This window comes from Helicoverpa armigera, chromosome 11 (genome assembly GCF_030705265.1).
Source record: "Helicoverpa armigera isolate CAAS_96S chromosome 11, ASM3070526v1, whole genome shotgun sequence".
NCBI lineage: Eukaryota > Metazoa > Arthropoda > Insecta > Lepidoptera > Noctuidae > Helicoverpa > Helicoverpa armigera.
In genome coordinates, this window is record NC_087130.1 from 8,583,919 (window position 1) to 8,603,901 (window position 19,983).

Below are 19,983 nucleotides of genomic sequence, written 5' to 3' on the forward strand. Positions count from 1 at the left end.
AACAATGACCGAATATTACAATGCAACTGATTATGACAGATAGCAAGAAATAACTCACATTTCTGACAAGTGACGTGATCTAACTAAAAATGGGTTGAAACAATAAGAGGGACCCATTAGGGTGTAACAAAGAAGTGAAACCTGACCAATTTATCTCTGGGAACGAGGAAACGCTACTGTTCTTTTTCTGTTGCTTAGTATGACTCATGAAATCCATATTATCTTGAGATTATCAAGGCATAAGGTGAACAGCATTAGGGTTGCGTCACCGAGATGGTGAGTTTTAAAACGTATCTTTGCCAAAATTCGTCATGAATAAAGAAAAAGTTCATTGTAATTGACAAAAGATTTGGAAAATGATAATGGCAGCATATGACTGAAACTATAGAGTAATGGTTAAATGACGGAATAGTGGTTACAATGACAGTATGCGTTCATTAATAAATTCGAAGATACCAATTAGGTTAAAAAAAGAAAAATCCACAAACTCAAAGCCATTCACAAAAATAGAAAAAAACCCCAAATAGAAAAAAACAAAACTGCAAGCCCTATAGACAAGCGAGATAATGTATGCGCAGGAGTGAAAGCTCGCGCTGTGTCACCATCCGACGAGATTTTGATTGACTCCCCACACAATATGGCCGCGATCGCCGCTAATTATTTGTGGGTTCAGAGAAACTAACTTTTATTATAGGAAGTAAATTATGTGGTTGATGGATGTAGTGACATTAGTTTAGTCATTACTACTTTGATTAGTGGAAAGTTTGTATCAGAAATCGATTACAGTGGCTTTATGAAAACATGGCTGGATATAGACCACAGGTTCAAAATCAACACAGGTAAGTCTATAATTCGTTTCGTGAGGTAAGTCAAATACATCCCACATTCCAGTAGTGGGTTGTTGTACTATGTTGTTTCCTGTGTATAGTACCAACTCACTTACTGAGAACTCAAGATTGTTTGGATTGCTCTCAAAATTACCAAAGAGTGCTCTGGTTTTACCAACAAGACCACTTCAACCTCTCCAGTCGTTATGTCTTTAGACATGACATGGTGCATTCCTTCCTACAGTCCGGTCGATTTTTAACTGACTTCCCAAAAAGGTGGTTCTCGATTCGGATGTCGGTATTTTTTTACTAGTGTGCCTATTTTTGCTGCACCACAGAATGATGTTTCCAAAAATTTAAATTCTAGCATCCCTAAACACAATACAAATAATCTCCATTTATCCCAAAACCAAACGTTGTATATTTGGTTTCTGCAACTGCGCAGTGCGCAGAACCATCAATACTTTGTCTGTAAACGTTGATATATTGCAAAACTGAATGCTCAAACGCAGATGCTCATTGTTCAGTACTACAGTATACTTGACCCACTTGATTTGCGTGTTATCTGTGCCTCAAGATTTATGCTACACTTTAAGTTGATGGGGATCTATGCGTCTGCTTTTAAATAACAGATTTATTAGTATGGAGTTGGATGTTTGTTGTTTATATGAGTTTGTTACATTTTAAAGAGTAGCTATCAATAACGTAAAGTTTGATGAGCGGGTGTCAGTATTGGTTGCTTTGATGGTTTATCAATTATGTCAGAAGTTGCTAACCCGAGTACCTTGTGTTAGTTAAATAATAGTTTAGTCACCATACGAACAATTCCTCAATTTCTAATTCAAAATCTATTAAACCTATTATGGAGTTATACTCATAGTATTCTATCTGCTTCAATACAATAGTTTATTGTCTGATAACCATTAGATAATAAGAATTCATCGCTAACCATACATTACTGCACTGCATTGAATTGATTATCTTGTTGATTGTTTTGATAACAATGAGCTGATTCACTGCGTTTACTCAATTTCATTCACACTACGTTTTTGGCCTTTGAATGTATAGGCTAAATTGTGTATTTAGAGAGACCTTCTCAAATATTCCATTGACACTTTTGAATACCAATTCGTTGTGAACTGTTTTTAAGGAAAACCAAAACAACCATCCGAACCTCCTTATAGAAAAGTCGGTTGATAAAAACAGATCTACGGGCATTTGCAGCTTCTTTTTTAGGGTTTCGTACCCAAAGGGTAAAACGGGACCCTATTGTTTTCGCTCCTCTGTCCGTCCGTTCGTCCGTCCGTCCGTCTGTCACCAGGCTGTATCTCATGAACCGTGATAGTTAGAGAGTGAGAATTTTGAATTGACTACTATTTCTCACCGATCAAAAAAGCAATACCTGCATAGCCTTTTGCCCGTAAAATAAATACTTAAAAGTACATATGTACTGAAAGGCATCTATACAAACGCCTTCAGGCTCCAATAAACCAACTACAAGTATAACCACGCACAATTAATTAGGCGCAACGTCAAAACATTTGGCACGCGTCGACGGATGTTTATTACGAAGTTGCCATGTTTACGCGGTTCGCGTTCTGCGCAAATGTATGTCGTTTCTGTGCGGTTACATATGTACATGTTATATGTAGTGATTTAAATGTGCATGCGGTGCAGTAAATTGTATTCAAAGATTGCTTGTAAATATAGGGTAACTGGGGTTCTGAAACTACTTCGTATTGTGTTTATCTAAGACTTTCCAGAAAATGCATTTAAGTGGGTGGGCTAGCGAAAACTTTATCAACTAAATTATAGTGAGGGCGAAACCCTATCTAATCGGTTAAAAAACTAATTGTACGAAGCAAAGGTTTTGAAATATCATTTAAAAATAAACTTCTTTAGTACTTTAGTTTAAAATGGCGTTTACAAGTAGCTATACTGTACTACGTCCAGTGCACTACTGATTTATGGCTGAATTTACTGTTTTAAAATTGAAGAACTTACAAAGTACAACAACATTTGCATATATCTCCCATTCATCAACTCCTCACACATAACGAGGAAAACCACACAAAACACGCAGTACTTGCCCAAGCACTAATTGTTACCGAGAAATGATTTCGAACATTCCTACCATAATTTGGTTCCACGAAGGTTTTAAGTTTCAACTGCAGCAAACCCACAGGAGCTCATCATTTGCTAATGACCACCAGTAATCGATTTCACGTAATACGCAGCGAAGCAAATGGGTGCAGCGATGCACCAATTTCACAGCTTTTACGAGATCTTAATTATTTGGTCCGTGGTATTCGGTAATCTAAAACTGCTGGTCATTAATGGTTTTGTAAGTTCTGTTTATTTAACGTTAATACTGCATTCTATATATTGTATCTAGTCTATTAAAAACCATAAGATATTCCAGGCACTTAAACAAAGAACTTCCATTTTTGATGAAACCGCGGATCTCTGTAAAGGTTACCCTTTCAAGTATGAAGTTCATGTTCTAAATGGTCAATTCGTTCAATAGGGTGACCCGTTCCGAACAAACACTATTCACAATAAGGCAAGTCTACCTGTACTTGACTTGCGATCCGTTTCACCATACAAGGCGGGCTCGACTCGACTTCCTAGCCATTTCGCAAGGAAGCAACTGTGCCACTCGGCCGTACATGCTACACTTAATATTAAACTTTAACGTAACGAGATAAGTGTGAAAATCACTTGTAGAGTACTACCGGGGAATATGAGTGTGTGCTGCGTTAGACAATGCCCATTTTTGGTAATAAAACGATTACGCCTATCGTTTCGTGGTAACTGATAATAAATGTACAGTAGCCGTTATACTTACTTAAGTTATTAAGTTGTAAATCTTACGGCTTTTACAAGTATCGTGTGTGCAATAAGACTATTATGGCGTAAATAATATTTATGTTAGTTGGGTAGTGAGATAACAGTAGCAATAGTTACATGAATTTCAATACCTTACGGGTGTTATATTTTTAACACGACTGATCTAACTTCTAACGTTATTAGATTTGCTATTGGTGAACTTACAATTGAGCAAAACACGTGTTAATGTTTATAGATTAGTTTTATTAGCTATTGGCCACACATGAGCGAACTAACTACGCTATTAATAGCTCAATTCTTGTTAGCAAATAAAGATTATTTATCTTTTTGGTTGTCAGTCAGTATGACAGTCTCTGGCTAAAAGCCTACAGAACATAACTTGGGTATTCGATAATAACAGATAGAAGAGCGAGTTTACTTTCGAAATACCGAAGAAGAGGATATTGACATCGAAAATTTTTGTTAAAAAATCGAATTTTGAAAAACTAATACTTAATATTAGTAGGCACCTATTCCAATATAAATGTTTTTACCACCGATCATACAAGGATACAAATTAACCTCCCACGTTAAAATTTTCTCTTCGTCCGAGCCAACGGAGCGCTAACATCACCGATATCTAAACTCAAACGAGCGTAAAGCGCTTTCGATCGAAAGCTCTGCGCTTGCGCACCGACCGGTGAAAACTAGGGACGTGCGTAGAAAAGTATCGAAAGCCTGGATAGTAAATTTAAGTGTATTTTGATGTTAATGTTGTAGATAATTGTGGAGGTAATGAGAGGAAATTAGATGATTTCTAAACGAATGAGGTGAGTGAGAAAATGTAGGATAGTTGAGGGTGGTGAGTATAGATAGATATCATGATTGATGGGATGGATCTTAATCGAATAGATATGCTAAACTCTAGGGCAATCAATGAAGGTGTTGAGTTTATTGACAAAGTTGAGAAAATAAAGGTACCAACTTAAATTTCTCAGTGGTGACTTTATGACAGCTTTGTAAACTACTACAATACTTAGCAAAAATAGTTTTGCAATGTAAATACGGATTAAAGTACCACTTACATAACAGAACCTGCAATTTCACGCGACAAAAACAAAACACAACGCGATATTACGTAACTAAAACAAAAGAAAAGTGAAATCTTATTTGTCAGCGAAGAAAATGTTTGTAAGTCACATTAATTTAATGCGCTGTTACACACGATTTCCCGACTGCGCCTGAGTCTATGTAATTGATAACTTTCCTTAACCCGAGCGGTGGAACAAGGCGATTATGATTATCGAGCAATTGATCGATTAAAACGATGGATGAGTGATTTTAGAAGGGGGGTTTAAAGTTTTTGTTTGTGACGATTTTGCAATCGGAGTTGTAATTAATTGCAATCAGAGTTGTAAAAAATATGTCGTTACATCTGTTTGCTGAAACTTTAGTTTAATCGATCTGCCTCTGATTTCCTCAACTCCTAATCGTTTTAAAACAACAATGAATGATAAAAAGATTCGACTAATGACTTTAGATTATGTAACTTTAGATCAAAAGCGCAATCAATAAATACTGAAAGTGGTCAAATATATTTTATATGTGCCTGCAATAATGTCCTTTAACGCTAAGTGCTATTGTGCCATTTTAGCAGTTACAGTACTGCTATCCAGATCCCACGACATTCCTACATCCCGGAACCCATTATTCCTAGATAAAACTAAGTATACAAATTACACGAGTTACCTGAAGCACTCCTAATGTTGGTTATCATATCCTAACTGCTAGGTACAGCTACATAGTCCAGGGTAACGACCCTGGAGCAACTAAATGATAGCATATGAGGCTCTAAGCTCATCAGCGGCTTCTAAGCTGGAATACAACCGGTTTTAGTTGCAATGTTGCTTTGAGTATTTATTTGTTGCAGAGCGCTGTTACGACGAAATTGCAATAGAGGATGTTTGTATTTAAAGTAACAAAATGTCATGTCAGCGTCATAATTGAATAGTGCTAAAAACTGTTGATCTATATAATATGTAAAATGTAAGACACCACATTGTAACTCAGTATATGTCTTAAATTAAACAAAAAGCATGACTTGTTTTTTGTTTAACTTTGCATTAACCGTGATAAAAATATGTATGCAGTTGCACTACGAACATTTTGAGGAGCTGTACCTAGTCCGTATTAATACTCATGTGCGTCCATCTGCGCTCTACTAATATGTTGCGTTAAATGGAACCAATCAAGAAAGTCATTAAAATCGGAGATTAGCCGGACCACATGTGAGATTGAAATACTGTTATACCGTTGCCGCTGGTTTAAGATGTAAATAAACTAGTTACTACTTCTCTAATATAAGGTTATGTTTAGAAACGAACAAAGAACTTAGAAAACAAGCATTCTTTATCATTTTAAGATCTTACTTGCCTACCATATTTTTATTCTTAAAAAGATTGATTAACATAACTACTGGTATAATCTTGAAAAGTCAAACAACAGGACGAAAAAAAAACAATAAACATTGATATTTATGCCTGGAAAGAATTTCATAACAAGCCAAAGACCTAAGAAATAAACTATGGGTAACGACCCGAATCAATAACAAGAAAGATTTAAAATTATAATCAGTGGGAACTAGTTACATTTGCATCAATTAACACAAGTTATGTAATAGGTTTTTGTGCGAATTTATAATCAGAATTAATTTTGTTTTGATTAGTATTCTAAGTTAGTGTTTAGATGATGTTTTTTTTTATTTGCACGGTGCAGGTGGTGAAAGAACTTGTTTAGAAATGGAAATGTAAGGTCGTATGTCAATGAATCCTATCTAATATGATACTAAATGTGGATAAGGGGATGTTTATTATCTTTTCATGTAAAATATTTGATAAAACTTTACAGTTATATAGATTGTATTAAAAATAACATAGGCTTTTAATCCGAGTGTGGGAAATTATTAATTCTACAGTATGGAGGATCTTAAAGGAGACGTTTCCAGCGAACAGTGTAATTCTCACTATCATTTATTTAAACTTTATGCAACAAAAATATTGCATAGGCGGATTTAATGCCATAGGCATTCTTTCCAGTCAACCTTTGGGTGATGCAGAGAAAACATGGTAGGTGCATTAGCCAATTAGACGAAAACAAAGTAACTCAAGTAAAGTAAGTATCATCTGCCTAGTCTTTTCCCAAGTCTGATATGGTCGGCTTCTAGTCTAACCAGACGCAATAGATTACCAGTTTTTAACATGGATCGACTGCCTTACTGCCTCCGCAACTCAGTTACCCGGGCAACCCAATATCTCTTGAAACAGTTTATACTTTTAAAACATTTAAACAGTTAACACTGATTCTAAGATATTGTAATATTTACCTTTACAAAACTCATCGCAGACCTTGATACGCAACAGATGGCACAAACCTCATTATGATACATAATTATTAAATTAATTAATTGGCCACACATGTGTACTTGTCTAATAACTCATTGTGACGAAAGTAGTGCAAGTGTTACTTCATATTTGTGTTACATTTGTTTTTATTGTGATTCAGTCTGGTAGGTACGATATCTAATTATCGTTGTATTAGTAGGAGCAAGTGCTAATTACAGGTGTTAGGTATCGTATGGTGGAATTCTAGGGAGTTTGATATGAGAATATGTGAGAACTACACAAATATTGTCGTATCTTCTGGATTGTTCTATGAAACACTTCTTCTTAATCTACCTAGCAATTTTTTACGTATTTAAGTAGTATTTTTCTGTTAGAAGGCTCGTTCACTTTTCGTTTTTTATTTACTCAGTGGCGCCATCTATGTATCAACTGGTGCACTATGAACACTCAGAGCGTTGTGAAACTAGCGTGTCATTTAAACAATAGATCTGTTGCCATATCTCATAGGTGTTTTATCCAAAGAGCGCTATCTCACTAGCAGACACGGCTACACGTATAAGATCGTTAAGAGTCGTTTCGAGTTTGTTTGTGATACGCATTCAAGATCACTCAGGTCATCAGAAAACCTAAAACTTAAGATGCCAGTGCATTCCACATCATTTTATGATAAATCGTTTGTTGTACAGGCCACTCGTCTGTGGAATGCACTGCCAGTGGCAATAAGGCGAGCGCAGTCGATTGCAGTATTTAAAAAAATGGTCAAGGATCACTACTTGGCTCATTGACTACTATCGCTGTATTGTTATTCTTTTATCTTTACTCTTCTATCTTTACTTTCCGTTTATTGACTATTATTTATTTTTATTTATTTTTTTTATTCTTTCTTTTTGTTTATATCTTTGGTATTTGTCAATTATATATAACCTATACGTATGTACATCCCAAACTGCCCGTTTTTCACTGTATTGTACAGATAAACTCCATCCAAAGGTTGTCTGGAAGAAATTGCTATTTAGCAATAAGACCGCCGATTGTACTGTGTTTTTGTATGTTGTGATGTCCTGTGTTGTGTCTTGGTGTACAATAAAGAATAATCTATCTATCTATCTATCGGTATTTCTACGCTCGATACATACACAGGATATAAAAATAATAGTTCTCAAAGTGTGAATACGCCGTGTCTGGATAAAATTATTGTATGTCTATTTTACTTAGGGTCCAAAAATCGCTTAGTCCAACACAGTCAAGTCAACGACTACCAACAATTTTTGTTGAAACTGAATTGTTCTGTGGAATAATTATAATCTATCAACTTTCTGATCTTTGAACTATCAGCACTTAATTTAACGTGAGATCATCATCCTCCTGCCCTTATCCCAAATAATCCATCACAAAATAAAATAATTCAATAATAGTATCGACAGACTGACCTGTGTCGCACTCTGGTGTTGATGTGTCGCACCTCGCGGCCGCCGCTGCTCTCGCCGTCGCTGCCGGAGCCCGGCACCTCCATCGTGTGCGTCGATATGGATTTGCTTACCTATCGGACAGAGTATTGAGAATTAGGAGAAGAGTTGTTTATTAAAGGAGCGTAGCCTCAGTAACGTAGGTCGATTCGATCTTTAGCTATCATGTTCGGTCCATGGGCGACCATATTGTCATCACGAGTTTTTGCCCTTTTCAGATGGCACGAAAAATCAAGTGATACCTTAAAAGCCAGAAAGTATGACAAATCAATTTTACTAAGGGGTTGCCCCGGTAACTGGGTTGTGAAGGTTCTGACAGACAGGCAGGCGCTCCATGTAAACGACAGCTCAGCTTTATACGGTTAGACAGTGAAGCAGCCACGACATAGTAAGGAAGAACGACATGACATCAACATATTTATTGGGATTACAAAGATTATCTGATTCAAAGTGGAACAAGAAGTATTTTGGTTTCTTAGATTATTGAAATTGTTCACTGTCTAAAATCTAAAATGTTCACACACGGTTTTTTGATCATTATATATCATTCATGTTCATCATCAACAATTCACGATAATCCGCAACTGAACATAATATGACGAGTGCGGGCAGTAAATACTAAATAACTAAAATAACCAAAACTAATTTAATTTAAACTTACGGGTGGAATGTATTTTCTGACAGCGGCAGCCAGCTCATCAATGGTCTTCTCCTTCTTGGCCGTCTCTAAGCCAAAGAACTTATTCTTCGCCGCTTGATTCAACGCAGATATCTTTAACACTGGCGGTGGCACTTCTTGCGGTGGCGGGGGCACTTTATCAGCAGGCCTTCTCAACTTGCCCAACTGGATAGGCTCATCTAGTTTCTTAACAAATCTACGGTATCTGGTCTGATCTTCTTCTTGTTTGACCTCGACGGAAGGTTTTCGTCCAAGTTTGGCCAGCATTGGGATTTTAACGTCTGGGTTTTTCGCTTGCGTGAGACGTTCTTTTAACTCATTAGCTCCTGGTAGCTTGATTTTGCAGGAGAACGGTTCGGGGTGTCTTGGTATGTCCGATTCAGTTCTTGAAGCCTTGAGCTTGTTGGGTTTGCGTTGGAACCTCCTGGGCTTAGGGTCTGGAAGTTCGTCGGAACTGTCTGAGGAAGAACAGCTCTTTTCTGATGATGACACGCTTGAGGCTGACACTGAATCTTCATCTGAGGAACTGTCGATGCCCTCGTCTTTCAGGCCCTGTAATAAGAACAAAGAAAACAGAATTATTTATAAGGATCAACTTTTAAAACACGGCTATGTTGAGGCATATAAGAAACTTAATGGCATATGAGGTATATTAGACTTCTATGTATCAATATTTCAATAGCAACAAAGGCTAATAATCAATTTCCTCAATACAGCATTGAATAAATTCTAATTCACAATAACTTGGCCTAGAAATCGGACGTCCTACACATAGGTAATCAATCATATTGCGACCTCCAACAAACATTGGCACCAATTACCTATAATTTACATTGAAAGCATATAGGCCTTTATGCACATATTATATGCACGTATAGGCCAGAATAGTAAACGACGCATACCACGTATGTTGCTCACTACATTTACTACAAATCTATTTATGACAACTATTGCTAATAGTATGATCTATTTTTGTACACGTCAATATTGGTCAGGGCTCAATAGTTTTCATCTGTAATCGTAATGGCTTTAGAATTAGAATCTTCTCTAGTATAAAGATATAAAACAATATAATTATTAGGCTGGTAATTGAGTTATGTTTTCCATATCATCCTCCGAGCCTTTTTCCAAAACTATGTTGGGGTCGGCTTCCAGTCTAACCGGATGTAGCTGAGTACCAGTGCTTTACAAGGAGCGACTGCCCTATCTGACCCCCTCAACCCAGTTACCCGGGCAACCCAATACCCCTTGGTTAGACTGGTGTCAGCCACACTGGCTTCTGACTACCCGTAACGACTGCCAAGGATGTTCAATGACAGACGGGACCTACAGTTTAACGTGCCATCCGAAACACAGTCATTGGCGTCTAAGATATACTTAGAAAGTACATACAAACTTAGAAAAGTTGCATTGGTACTTGCCTGACCTGGAATCGAACCCGCGCCCTCGAGAGGTTGGTTCTTTGCCCACTAGGCCACCACGACTTTTGAGAGTTACGTTTTCCGTTCTCACAAAAGGATCCACAAACTCTCAAAAATAAGTGAAAAATTATTTGCCTACAAAAGTTTACAATTATGATCAGGCACCTTTTAAAGATTACAACCTGATTATCAATTAATTTATTCTGATCAAACATGATACCCATTATGGATCAAATGACCATTAGGGTTAAACCAAAACAATCATGCAAAATAAAAATAAAACACATTATACTAACTGTACAAACCTCTGAGCTTTCACCCTTGGCCAAGGTCTTCGGCCTTGGAGGGACCACAGTGGATCCCGACTTCAGAATACCCCTGACTTCAGGAGTTATCATCCTTTGGGCTCGTTCCGACGGAGAATCGTCGTCCAAGTCTGAAACATAAGATTTTACTTACAAACTGTACATAATAAAATATGCTCCCGTATACCGGGTGTGTCGAACCTAATCACATTAAATCCTATACTTTATAAATAAATAACCAAATCCACTCGGTGGTTCAGCCACACGACTCATTTTTCGTTTTCATAATTTACAACTTCATGTGTAAAGCAGTGTTTTGAGCTGGTTACAGCTCTCAGTTTTCAAGGGAAAATATCTTGGTTTGTTCTGACTCATTAATGGTGTTCTAGTGAACGACATTTCTATTCTATTTTCTTTGTCAAAATTTTTTTTTTTTTATTTCAATCGACGTACCTATATAAAAGAATATTAAAGTATATGAAAGTATTTAATGTGATTAGGTTTTACACACATTGTATACAAAGCTCCCTTTAAGTAGCAATCAGTCATATATAGTTGATTAGTGAAGCCCAAAGATTCTAGACTTACGCTTGCATATTACACTCTATAGTTATAGCAATAAGGTCTCATTTGAAGGGTTGAACATTTTACGCAATACTACGATTTGTAACATTCGTACTACAGTGTAAAATCGTCAACGTACAATAACCTCTTTGTTCTTTTATTTTTTAATAATCTTGAAGAGCGTCCAATACATCAGAAAGAAACGTGATTTTTAGCGTAAAATTATTTGAAAACAGCAGAGTAACATTTTTGTAACCTAATACAAAAACGAAAATAAATCGTATCTATCCCGTCCCGTCCCCGCCTACGTATCTTTGAAGCGTCCTTACGAAGCGACCTCATGGATTTTGACAGATCTCCATGACTTGTTGGCGTAACTCACATCATATAAACAATATTCGTGTGAAATCCAGAGATATAAAATTTACGAGTAACATTCTTCAAGCTAATGACCAACTGGATTATTTTGATCAAAATGTTTAGTATGGTGGTCTCGTCTTGTAAAGTTGTATAAAATTATGTCAATAACTAGGGAGGTGATTATTGGGTACACTCAGCAGCATGCCCTCAGTGTAATTGTTACTCAAGCATCGTTATGTTTGTCTGAGAAATAATTCTGCAACAACATCAGTCATAATAAAACATACCAAAATAACTCGACCAAACAACAGTTGTATTAAATCAAACTACACAACACCAACTCTGTATTCAACCTAAAATGTTAAAAATAGTCATTAATACAGAACGTGCCAAAATCGTGCAAAGTTAAACAGCATGCACAGTACGACAGCTAACGACTATATATCGGTGTGAGTATTAGTACCAATCGAACCCATTGAAGCAGGACTTCAAGCAAACGACAAAATCAAACTCAAATAAATGAACAAATCAGACCTAAGCTCCTAAACTTGGCGTTCTGCCTCATTATATACTCTAAAGAGGTGTTCTTGGCGCTGGCCGAACGGAACAGCTCCATTTTCAATTGAAAATCATTATTACGCGGCACGTCGTCGTGCGTGAGCGACTTGGTGAGGCGCTCGTTCTGCTCCAGCGCCTCCTGCAGCACGCGCCCGCACACCGGCATGGTGCGCAGCCGCCCGGCCCGCCCGCGCTCCTCGCGCGGCCGGCCCGCGCCGCTCGGGGGAGGCTTGTGCGTCAGCTTCGAGTTAAACATCTTCATCTTCTCCGACAGCGACATCTTCGCCGGATCGTCTTCGTCTAACTTAGCTGCCACCGGTGAGTGTGTGCGTATTTACATAACATTGTGCAGTTGTGTGTTTACGATAGAGCCCGGGACATACACATAGTAGAGTAGTCGAGGACATGCAAAAGAAACAAAAGCCGACGATACATAAGACAAGAAGCGGATCTCTTGATTGTAATGCAAAATTTTACATGCCTTTGAACGTAATCAGTAACTTCTGTTTGATTGCTTTAAAAATTAAATGTTGCAAAATAAACGAACGGAACAAAACTCAAAGTTCAATTTCTATTGGCATTGTATTAACTACAATAATAATATAATAGTTAGAGACTTACCATCTTCGTCCCTGTCTAGCACGTTGGCAGCGCTCTTGGACTGGGGGAGCGGGAGGGCGGGTTGTTCGGCGGGCTCGCTCGCCGTCACGTCGGCTGCCGGGAACGATATCGGCTGACTCTTAAACCTGTCCGCCACTGAAGGTCCCTCCTTCAACTTGGAGCGACTGTGACGGAGCAGAGGTTTCGGGGTTCCTGGAATTAACATTGCATATATTTACTAAAGGGTACAGTTATAAATACACAACAACATGACTCACGGAGTATGGAATCGTCTAGATGTATTGGCTTCTATTAGACGGATCTATAAATGTTTTACTGATATCCATTGCACACGTTCTGAGGTTATGAATTACTACGAATTATATGAGGTTTACTTTAGAAAACATCTGTGTGTCAATAAAGGTTGACCGAAAATAAATATTACCTTTAGCCTGTTGCTGCAGCTGTTGCCACATGCTGGCGCGAGCGACCACACTGTTGCTTTTGACGAGCCCCAGTGCGAAGCCAGTGGGTTCCCTCCCCTCGTCATCGCTCCCTGCTTCCTCGGGGCTCCTGGGAGCCTCGGTCTCAGTGGACTTCCTCTCACGGTCCATGGTGAGAAGACCACGTTCGATAGACGAAGGAGACCACTCGTTACTACTGCTGTTGGTCGCGTGATTCTCCCTTATTTCTTGGCTCTCGATCAAGCCGAGCTCTTCACCTGAAATGTTCACAAACATTTATTTAAACAGAGGAAATACCGAGCTCGAATACCGAGAGCAAGTGAACATCGAAAGTTTGCAAAGTGTACCTGTTTGAATACTTTTCACTAGTTCAATGTCAACACCAAATTCCGTAAAAAACGACACAAATCGCTTAATAACCGATTAATCTACCTTCAAGTAATGCAATGACGTTTGACAAAGAACACGTGCATTACATTGACCCAAATAAGTGGGCCGAGAGACATCTGCAAGGTTATACTGTGTTTATTTTCAAAACCGACCTAATACGAATAGCGGCGCATTCGGTAAATCTAATTTTACCAAACAGAACGTAAACAAACCGCAAGTTAACGCCGGCCGCGTCCGACACAACTGATCGCTTTCACATGCTTACTTTATGACATTGACAGTTGTGACTGAGAAACGCACTAAATAAGCCTAACGATGTTTTACATGACAGCTCTCTGCACACCCGTTACGATAAAAATAAGTTTACGAGTTTATTAAACTGACCAAATGCCCAACATCATTAGTGAATTTCAGAGAAACACTCACCAGAATGTGGTCCGGAGTCCCTGGAGGAAGCGCGGTTGTACACTCCGCTATCACAAGACACATTCAAACTCCAGTTGTCAGCCTCAGCCTGCTGGCGCTCGTCTTCATCCAGAGCGCGACAGTCCTCGTCCAGCGCAACACGGACTTTATTCACTTCTTGCTCTATATCATCCAACGTCGACTGATTCCTCTCAGCGTCCGCGGCGATGTTTTCGAAGTCTAGAAATGTGGCTTCGCCGTAGCTGTCGTCCTTGGTACTGCCGCCGTCAGAAAAGCAGTTCCCTGTTGTCGGGGACTTAGCACTGAACGAGCTCACGCCGTACGGTGGCGAATCCAAAGCTTGCGCGAAGTCTGCGAAGGGATCTCGTTCGGGTTCCCCCGGTAGGGGATATGAGCCCCTAGTAGAGGGAGCAACACCGGACTCGACGGGTCGGCTCGGAAAACTACAGCCCGCGGGGCCGAACGCTTGGAAACGCGCTTGGCCCGGCTCCAAACTGCGAAATGAGAAAAGAAACGTTTTAAAGTAGAACACACCCGTACATAAGAGAGAGACGGTTGCTGTTTCAGCTCAGCTTCATAAATTTCGATGAATTATGGCGTGAGTGATTGGATCGGCGTCGCCGATCTATCGTTTTAGGGAAGTTTGACACCATCGGCAATATAATCTAAATATAAATGTCTGTTCTCGAATTGAATGTTATCGATCAAGCATCGATCGTTTTACTGTCAATGGGCATAATCGTATAACATACTATGGTCATTGCCTCCTATGAGTTGTTTGTAATAGTTTTTCTCAATAGTACTACAATATTTACTTTGATATTTAACATATGAAAGAAGAAAGAAAGAAAGAAAAAGGGAAAATGTGGAACAGATTTCGTAATAGGAGTGAGCTGAAAAATTCTATAATAGTGCAGCTTAAAATGGAGATCACATCGCACGATAGCTGCATTTCAATGGATCGCATTAAGGGCGGTGGAGCCAGGCGCACAGCCGGGGCGGTCATAAAACTCTTGATGCGTGCTTTGAAGCACAACAGATCCAGAAATAGTGCTTGACCCACTAACGACTGGAGCGCTTATTTCCGTCATCAAGACACCGGCCGCACGGCGAATGTTACAGCACCATGTCGAACCGATACTAATTACAATGAGTTAATGTAATTAGAAGGAAATCAATTTAACTTGATTGAAATAACGGTAGATGCGATGCAACAGATGATGAAGACAATCATTTCGCAGCTACTGAAGGCATATTTGGATTTATTCTTATTATAGTACTGGGAGACAACGCCAAGTCGCGAAGATGAATAATGCGGTAGCATTTGTTAAGTAGGTAATGCCAACGCTATAAAAAGATGTTTTGTCAACAACAATCAAGGAAACATAATATAACATGAGCTATGTTCACTCCATCATTACAATAGATTTAAATAACAAAGAGGAATTTTCACGGGAGTAGCTTTGAAGACGTTTCCTTTCAAATATCCTCTAAATGTTTATTAAGTGTGAAGGATGTTGAAACTATGTATATTATTTGACACAAAAGCACTGCAGAACACTATTAGTTAGTTCTTTGCGCGACCATACCGTTATTTATGATTCCATCCAAAGCTATACACACAAGTTTTTTTATCCAATGATTGCACAAATAAACGTAATATAAGCCAATAAAAATGCTAAGGAAGACCTAGAATTTAAGTGTAGGTAGAAACGATCTATCCATTGTTACTAATGGTTATGTAAAGGATTACTTACAAATCTTTGAGCGGACAATCCCAAATTAAACGATGCATTGCTTTCGAAGAATTCGAACACAGGAAGTTAAAGAACGAAGACAATTTGCAAACAATTTCACGTATCTTCACGTCCAAATTTAATTCTTACGATGTTTTCCGATCACGAACCAAACAGTAAACTGAGACTATGTAGATGATGTCAGAAAAACGAAAAACACGAAATTAACACAACGTTTATGTAAGGTTCTCATAAAGTGGTTAATTACGAATACCTCGTCTAGAATTCTCATTAGAGCTAAAAGATTAACCTTCAAAGGCTTGAACTCAATCAATAGAGAAACTTGAAGCGTGCAGATTTGTTTGAATTTAAATTAAGTTCCTACTTTGAATATAAGCTTCGGTAAAGCTGCCCTTGACACAATCCCCAGTCTGAGCTTTCAAACACAAGTTTTTTTCATTGAAGGAAATTTTACGCTGCTAGTCTCGATTTACTAGGCATTATATTAGCCTAGCGTCATAATAAATTTATTACTTTGGATAGAAAAGGAAATGATAATGCAAACATGAACAAGAAAATAACAACATTTGGATGACTAACCAACCATCTGGACAGCGAAACGTATAGTGTTAGGAACAAAACATTCGCTGAACAGCCCACGTGTGGCGTGGGCCGCTCACCCATCAAAATAATGGCGTCGGGCCAACTTTTAGATTCGGACACCGGCCGCAGCACAATCACCTTTGCAAAGAAAGTCATTTTTAAGGATGCCAGTTCATTATAAAAGTAAGACATACCATTATAAACAAAAAATAACATTCATTATCACTAATACGTCATGAAGATTAATGGCAGAGCCATAGTATATCGAAGGATATTACAAATACGATATACATAAACAATGAAATGTTAGTGCACGTTGCGGTGTGTGGGACGAATCTCGACAGATGCAATGACTTTGAATACAGTGATCTAAATATATTTGGTATTTAAAAACTACTTAGCTGTAAAATATTTGAAGTGTTACCTGGATGTTATCGACCGCATCTCGTCCACAGTGATGGGTTGAGTCTTGTAACGTTCTTTATCTCGAGTTTTAGCTCTTGAAGTAGAGGGCTGATCTTTAGGAGACAAGTCCTTGGTTAGGGCTTGTTCCATGGACTTTATTCTAGAAGCGATCGATGGAAACGATTTAGGTTTTTCGTCTGCAGTTCCGTTGTCAAGCGTGTGATTCCAGGGTTCACGAAATCCGTTTTCACAGTTCTCATCAACCTTTAACCGACGGTTGTTCAGTATAGATAGTAATTCATCGTTCACATCACACGCGAGGCTCTTGGAGCGAGGATTTGTCTTCGGTCGAAGATTCCTCCGGCGGAGCACTGCACTCGGATAACTCTCTTCCGGGTTGGGCGCGGGCGCGAGATTCAAGACTCGTCGCGGTCCAGCCGCCGACAAGTCGTTCGCGTCGCAACTGAAATTCGTCACACTAATAATGTTCGCATCGTTGTCCGCGCAAAAAGAGAGTCGTGGGCGCGGCGATTGGCTGCGTTCCCTAGTCAAACTCGAACCTCTCTGCTTCAAAATAGGTCTAACAGCTGCTTCACATTCCGATCCTGAATGGTCAGAAGTCCTGGAGCGTAGGAGTGAAGGCCTTCGGGAGCTTCGGTCGTCTTCGCTCAAATCGAAACTAGAAGCATGTCCCTCGTCTCCAGACAACTTTTTTGACGACTTAAGGATCGGTTTTTTAGGCAGGTCGAAGTCGAAATCATCAAATTCGGTCGATTTTTTCTTAAGTATGGGTTTGGGGGTATCGGATAGGACAACATCTGGGCATGGTCGCTCCTCTGAGAAACTCTTTTTCTTTAGGATAGGTCTTACAATCTCTTTGTCGTCCTCCACTATTTCCGCACCACCCGCTGCTGCTAACAACACAGCTTGAGCAATAGATACATGCGATGATGCAGTGCTGCTACTAGAACTAGAATTGGACTTTCGTTTTAATATTCCATGGGGTTCAGGTGAGCTTTGAGACAAGTCGTCAGTATGATGCTCTTCTTCTCTGCTCATTTTTCTTTTAAGTATCCCTTGTATTTGACCATCTGGCGATCTGTTCCTTACAACATCCTCCAATGAAGATCTCCGATTCTTCAGTATAGACTTGTTAGTTTCTAAAGAACCATCTTCTGCGAAAGATACTTCTGGACTGCAGGACCTCCTCCGAGCTACTTGGGACTCGTCTAGGCTTCGGCGTTTCTTTAAAATACCTTGTCGTTGGCGACTGTCGGATCGACCATTTCTTGGTTCAACAACGCTGGGCGAAAACGTTACTGGCGGAGAAGCTATAGCTTGGTTAGTAGTGTTAGATGCAGCACTGTCTTCGTGAATAGATTTGCGTTTTAAGATAGACACAGGCGTATGACTACAGGACGTTGACGAAGTATCAAGACGGCGACTTTGACTAGACGTATCGTTATTGAGATCAGAAAACATTGCACTCTGCTTTTCAAAATCAATCAGTCTCTGAGCTGCCGTGTCTATATCTCTTAACCTTTCTGTTACTCCTCTGTTATGTACTGGCCTTTCGCTAAGTAAACCATAATTATATGCGTGATTGGTATGTTTTAGTTCGGATTTCGGTGCGAATATGGAGTCAAAACGAGGCTCAGATGTGTCTAAATTTATCTTATTACTAGTTAAGTTATTCGACAATTTGTTAACCCTATCTAATGTCTGTTTAGTCAACGCAGCTAAGCTGTCCATCTCCTGGGAAAGTCTAGAACTATGAGGTCTAACAGTTTCGTGAAGCGTAGACATCTTCGTAATTTTAGAATTTTCTAGTCCACAAGCATTAACATTTGGTTCTTGATTTGCTCGGGAAGTACCATTCAGAAGATTTTTAGGAGAAACGTTTTTAGTTTCATTCGATTTTCTTGGAGAATTATTTTCTAAACTAGTCAGTCTTTTCTTTGAATAATGATATTTTTCGCTAAGACTTTCACTATCTTTTTGAGCTCGATGTCTTCGATCGATACGATTGTTTTCCGTATCACTCTTGGCTTTTTCTGGACTTTTGCGAGTTGTTCTACTTCTAGGTGTTTCAGCTTTTGATCTGCTTGATATTGTATCTCTAGTTAAGTCCTGCTTAACCGGTGAAGTGGATGTACGGTTATTTCTATCAGCGGATTTCTTGGAAAGAGGTATGCAACTGGGTTTGGAAACCGATTCGGGACTACGACGCCTGTCATAAGTCTTTGTAGGAGTGGAATTTGAAGGCGAAGACTTAAGTGGAGTCGATTTGATTCCGAAAGATAAATTTAAAGTAGTTTTAGGAGATACTTTGGAAGACGGCAGTGAGCTTTCAGTCTTGGGGTGTGGTGCTTCAAGGGGTCGGCGATTTCTTGGTTTTGCAACGTTTCCTGTAACAAAGATAGAATAATACATTATTTCTAAAACGTAACAATGTGATTATAAAGTACATAAAGTAATCACGGTCAACGAGTTTGGACGGAAGAGGAAGCTGTTGACCTGCACGTGTGTATTGTTCTACTGAGGTTCACTGACTGGTGCGCAAGCGTCGATTCGTGTGTCGTTTCGCGCGATATGGCGGGCGTTGCCATTGTTGCTGTAAGTAGGTAACGCACGCCGTATTGTATTATGTAGATACTTCCATTATGTGAAATTGAAGATAATTTGTTTCGTTAAAGAGATCGATACTAAAGTCACGTAAGAGTATAACATAAAACGCAATTCCAGTTTATGTGATAAACAAAAATGATTCAGCGATATCAATGCAAAAGTACATATCTGCCGCGTTGATTCAAACACGGCGATATAATATTTATCTCGACGTTTCCGAAACGTTTCAAACTCGACCGCAGTGCTATCGAAGCGTGAATAAGTAATGCTGGGTAAAAACGAAATCGTTCAACGTATTTCATAAATATGCGTCATTTTTTT

General features: G+C 38.9%; 1 protein-coding gene across 1 annotated transcript in view; it reads right to left on the reverse strand.

Annotated features, from left to right (window-relative positions):
- LOC110381148 (supervillin) overlaps nucleotides 1–19,983 on the reverse strand; it is a 190,337-nt gene that overhangs the window by 66,772 nt on the left and 103,582 nt on the right. Inside the window, exons 5-12 of the mRNA XM_064036849.1 lie at nucleotides 17,054–19,442; nucleotides 14,291–14,784; nucleotides 13,456–13,731; nucleotides 13,032–13,223; nucleotides 12,387–12,719; nucleotides 10,920–11,059; nucleotides 9,185–9,754; nucleotides 8,488–8,597 (exon numbers count right to left, since the gene is read on the reverse strand). Of these exons, the coding sequence (XP_063892919.1) occupies nucleotides 8,488–8,597; nucleotides 9,185–9,754; nucleotides 10,920–11,059; nucleotides 12,387–12,719; nucleotides 13,032–13,223; nucleotides 13,456–13,731; nucleotides 14,291–14,784; nucleotides 17,054–19,442 (4,504 nt within the window). The remainder of the gene's footprint in view (nucleotides 1–8,487; nucleotides 8,598–9,184; nucleotides 9,755–10,919; nucleotides 11,060–12,386; nucleotides 12,720–13,031; nucleotides 13,224–13,455; nucleotides 13,732–14,290; nucleotides 14,785–17,053; nucleotides 19,443–19,983) is intronic.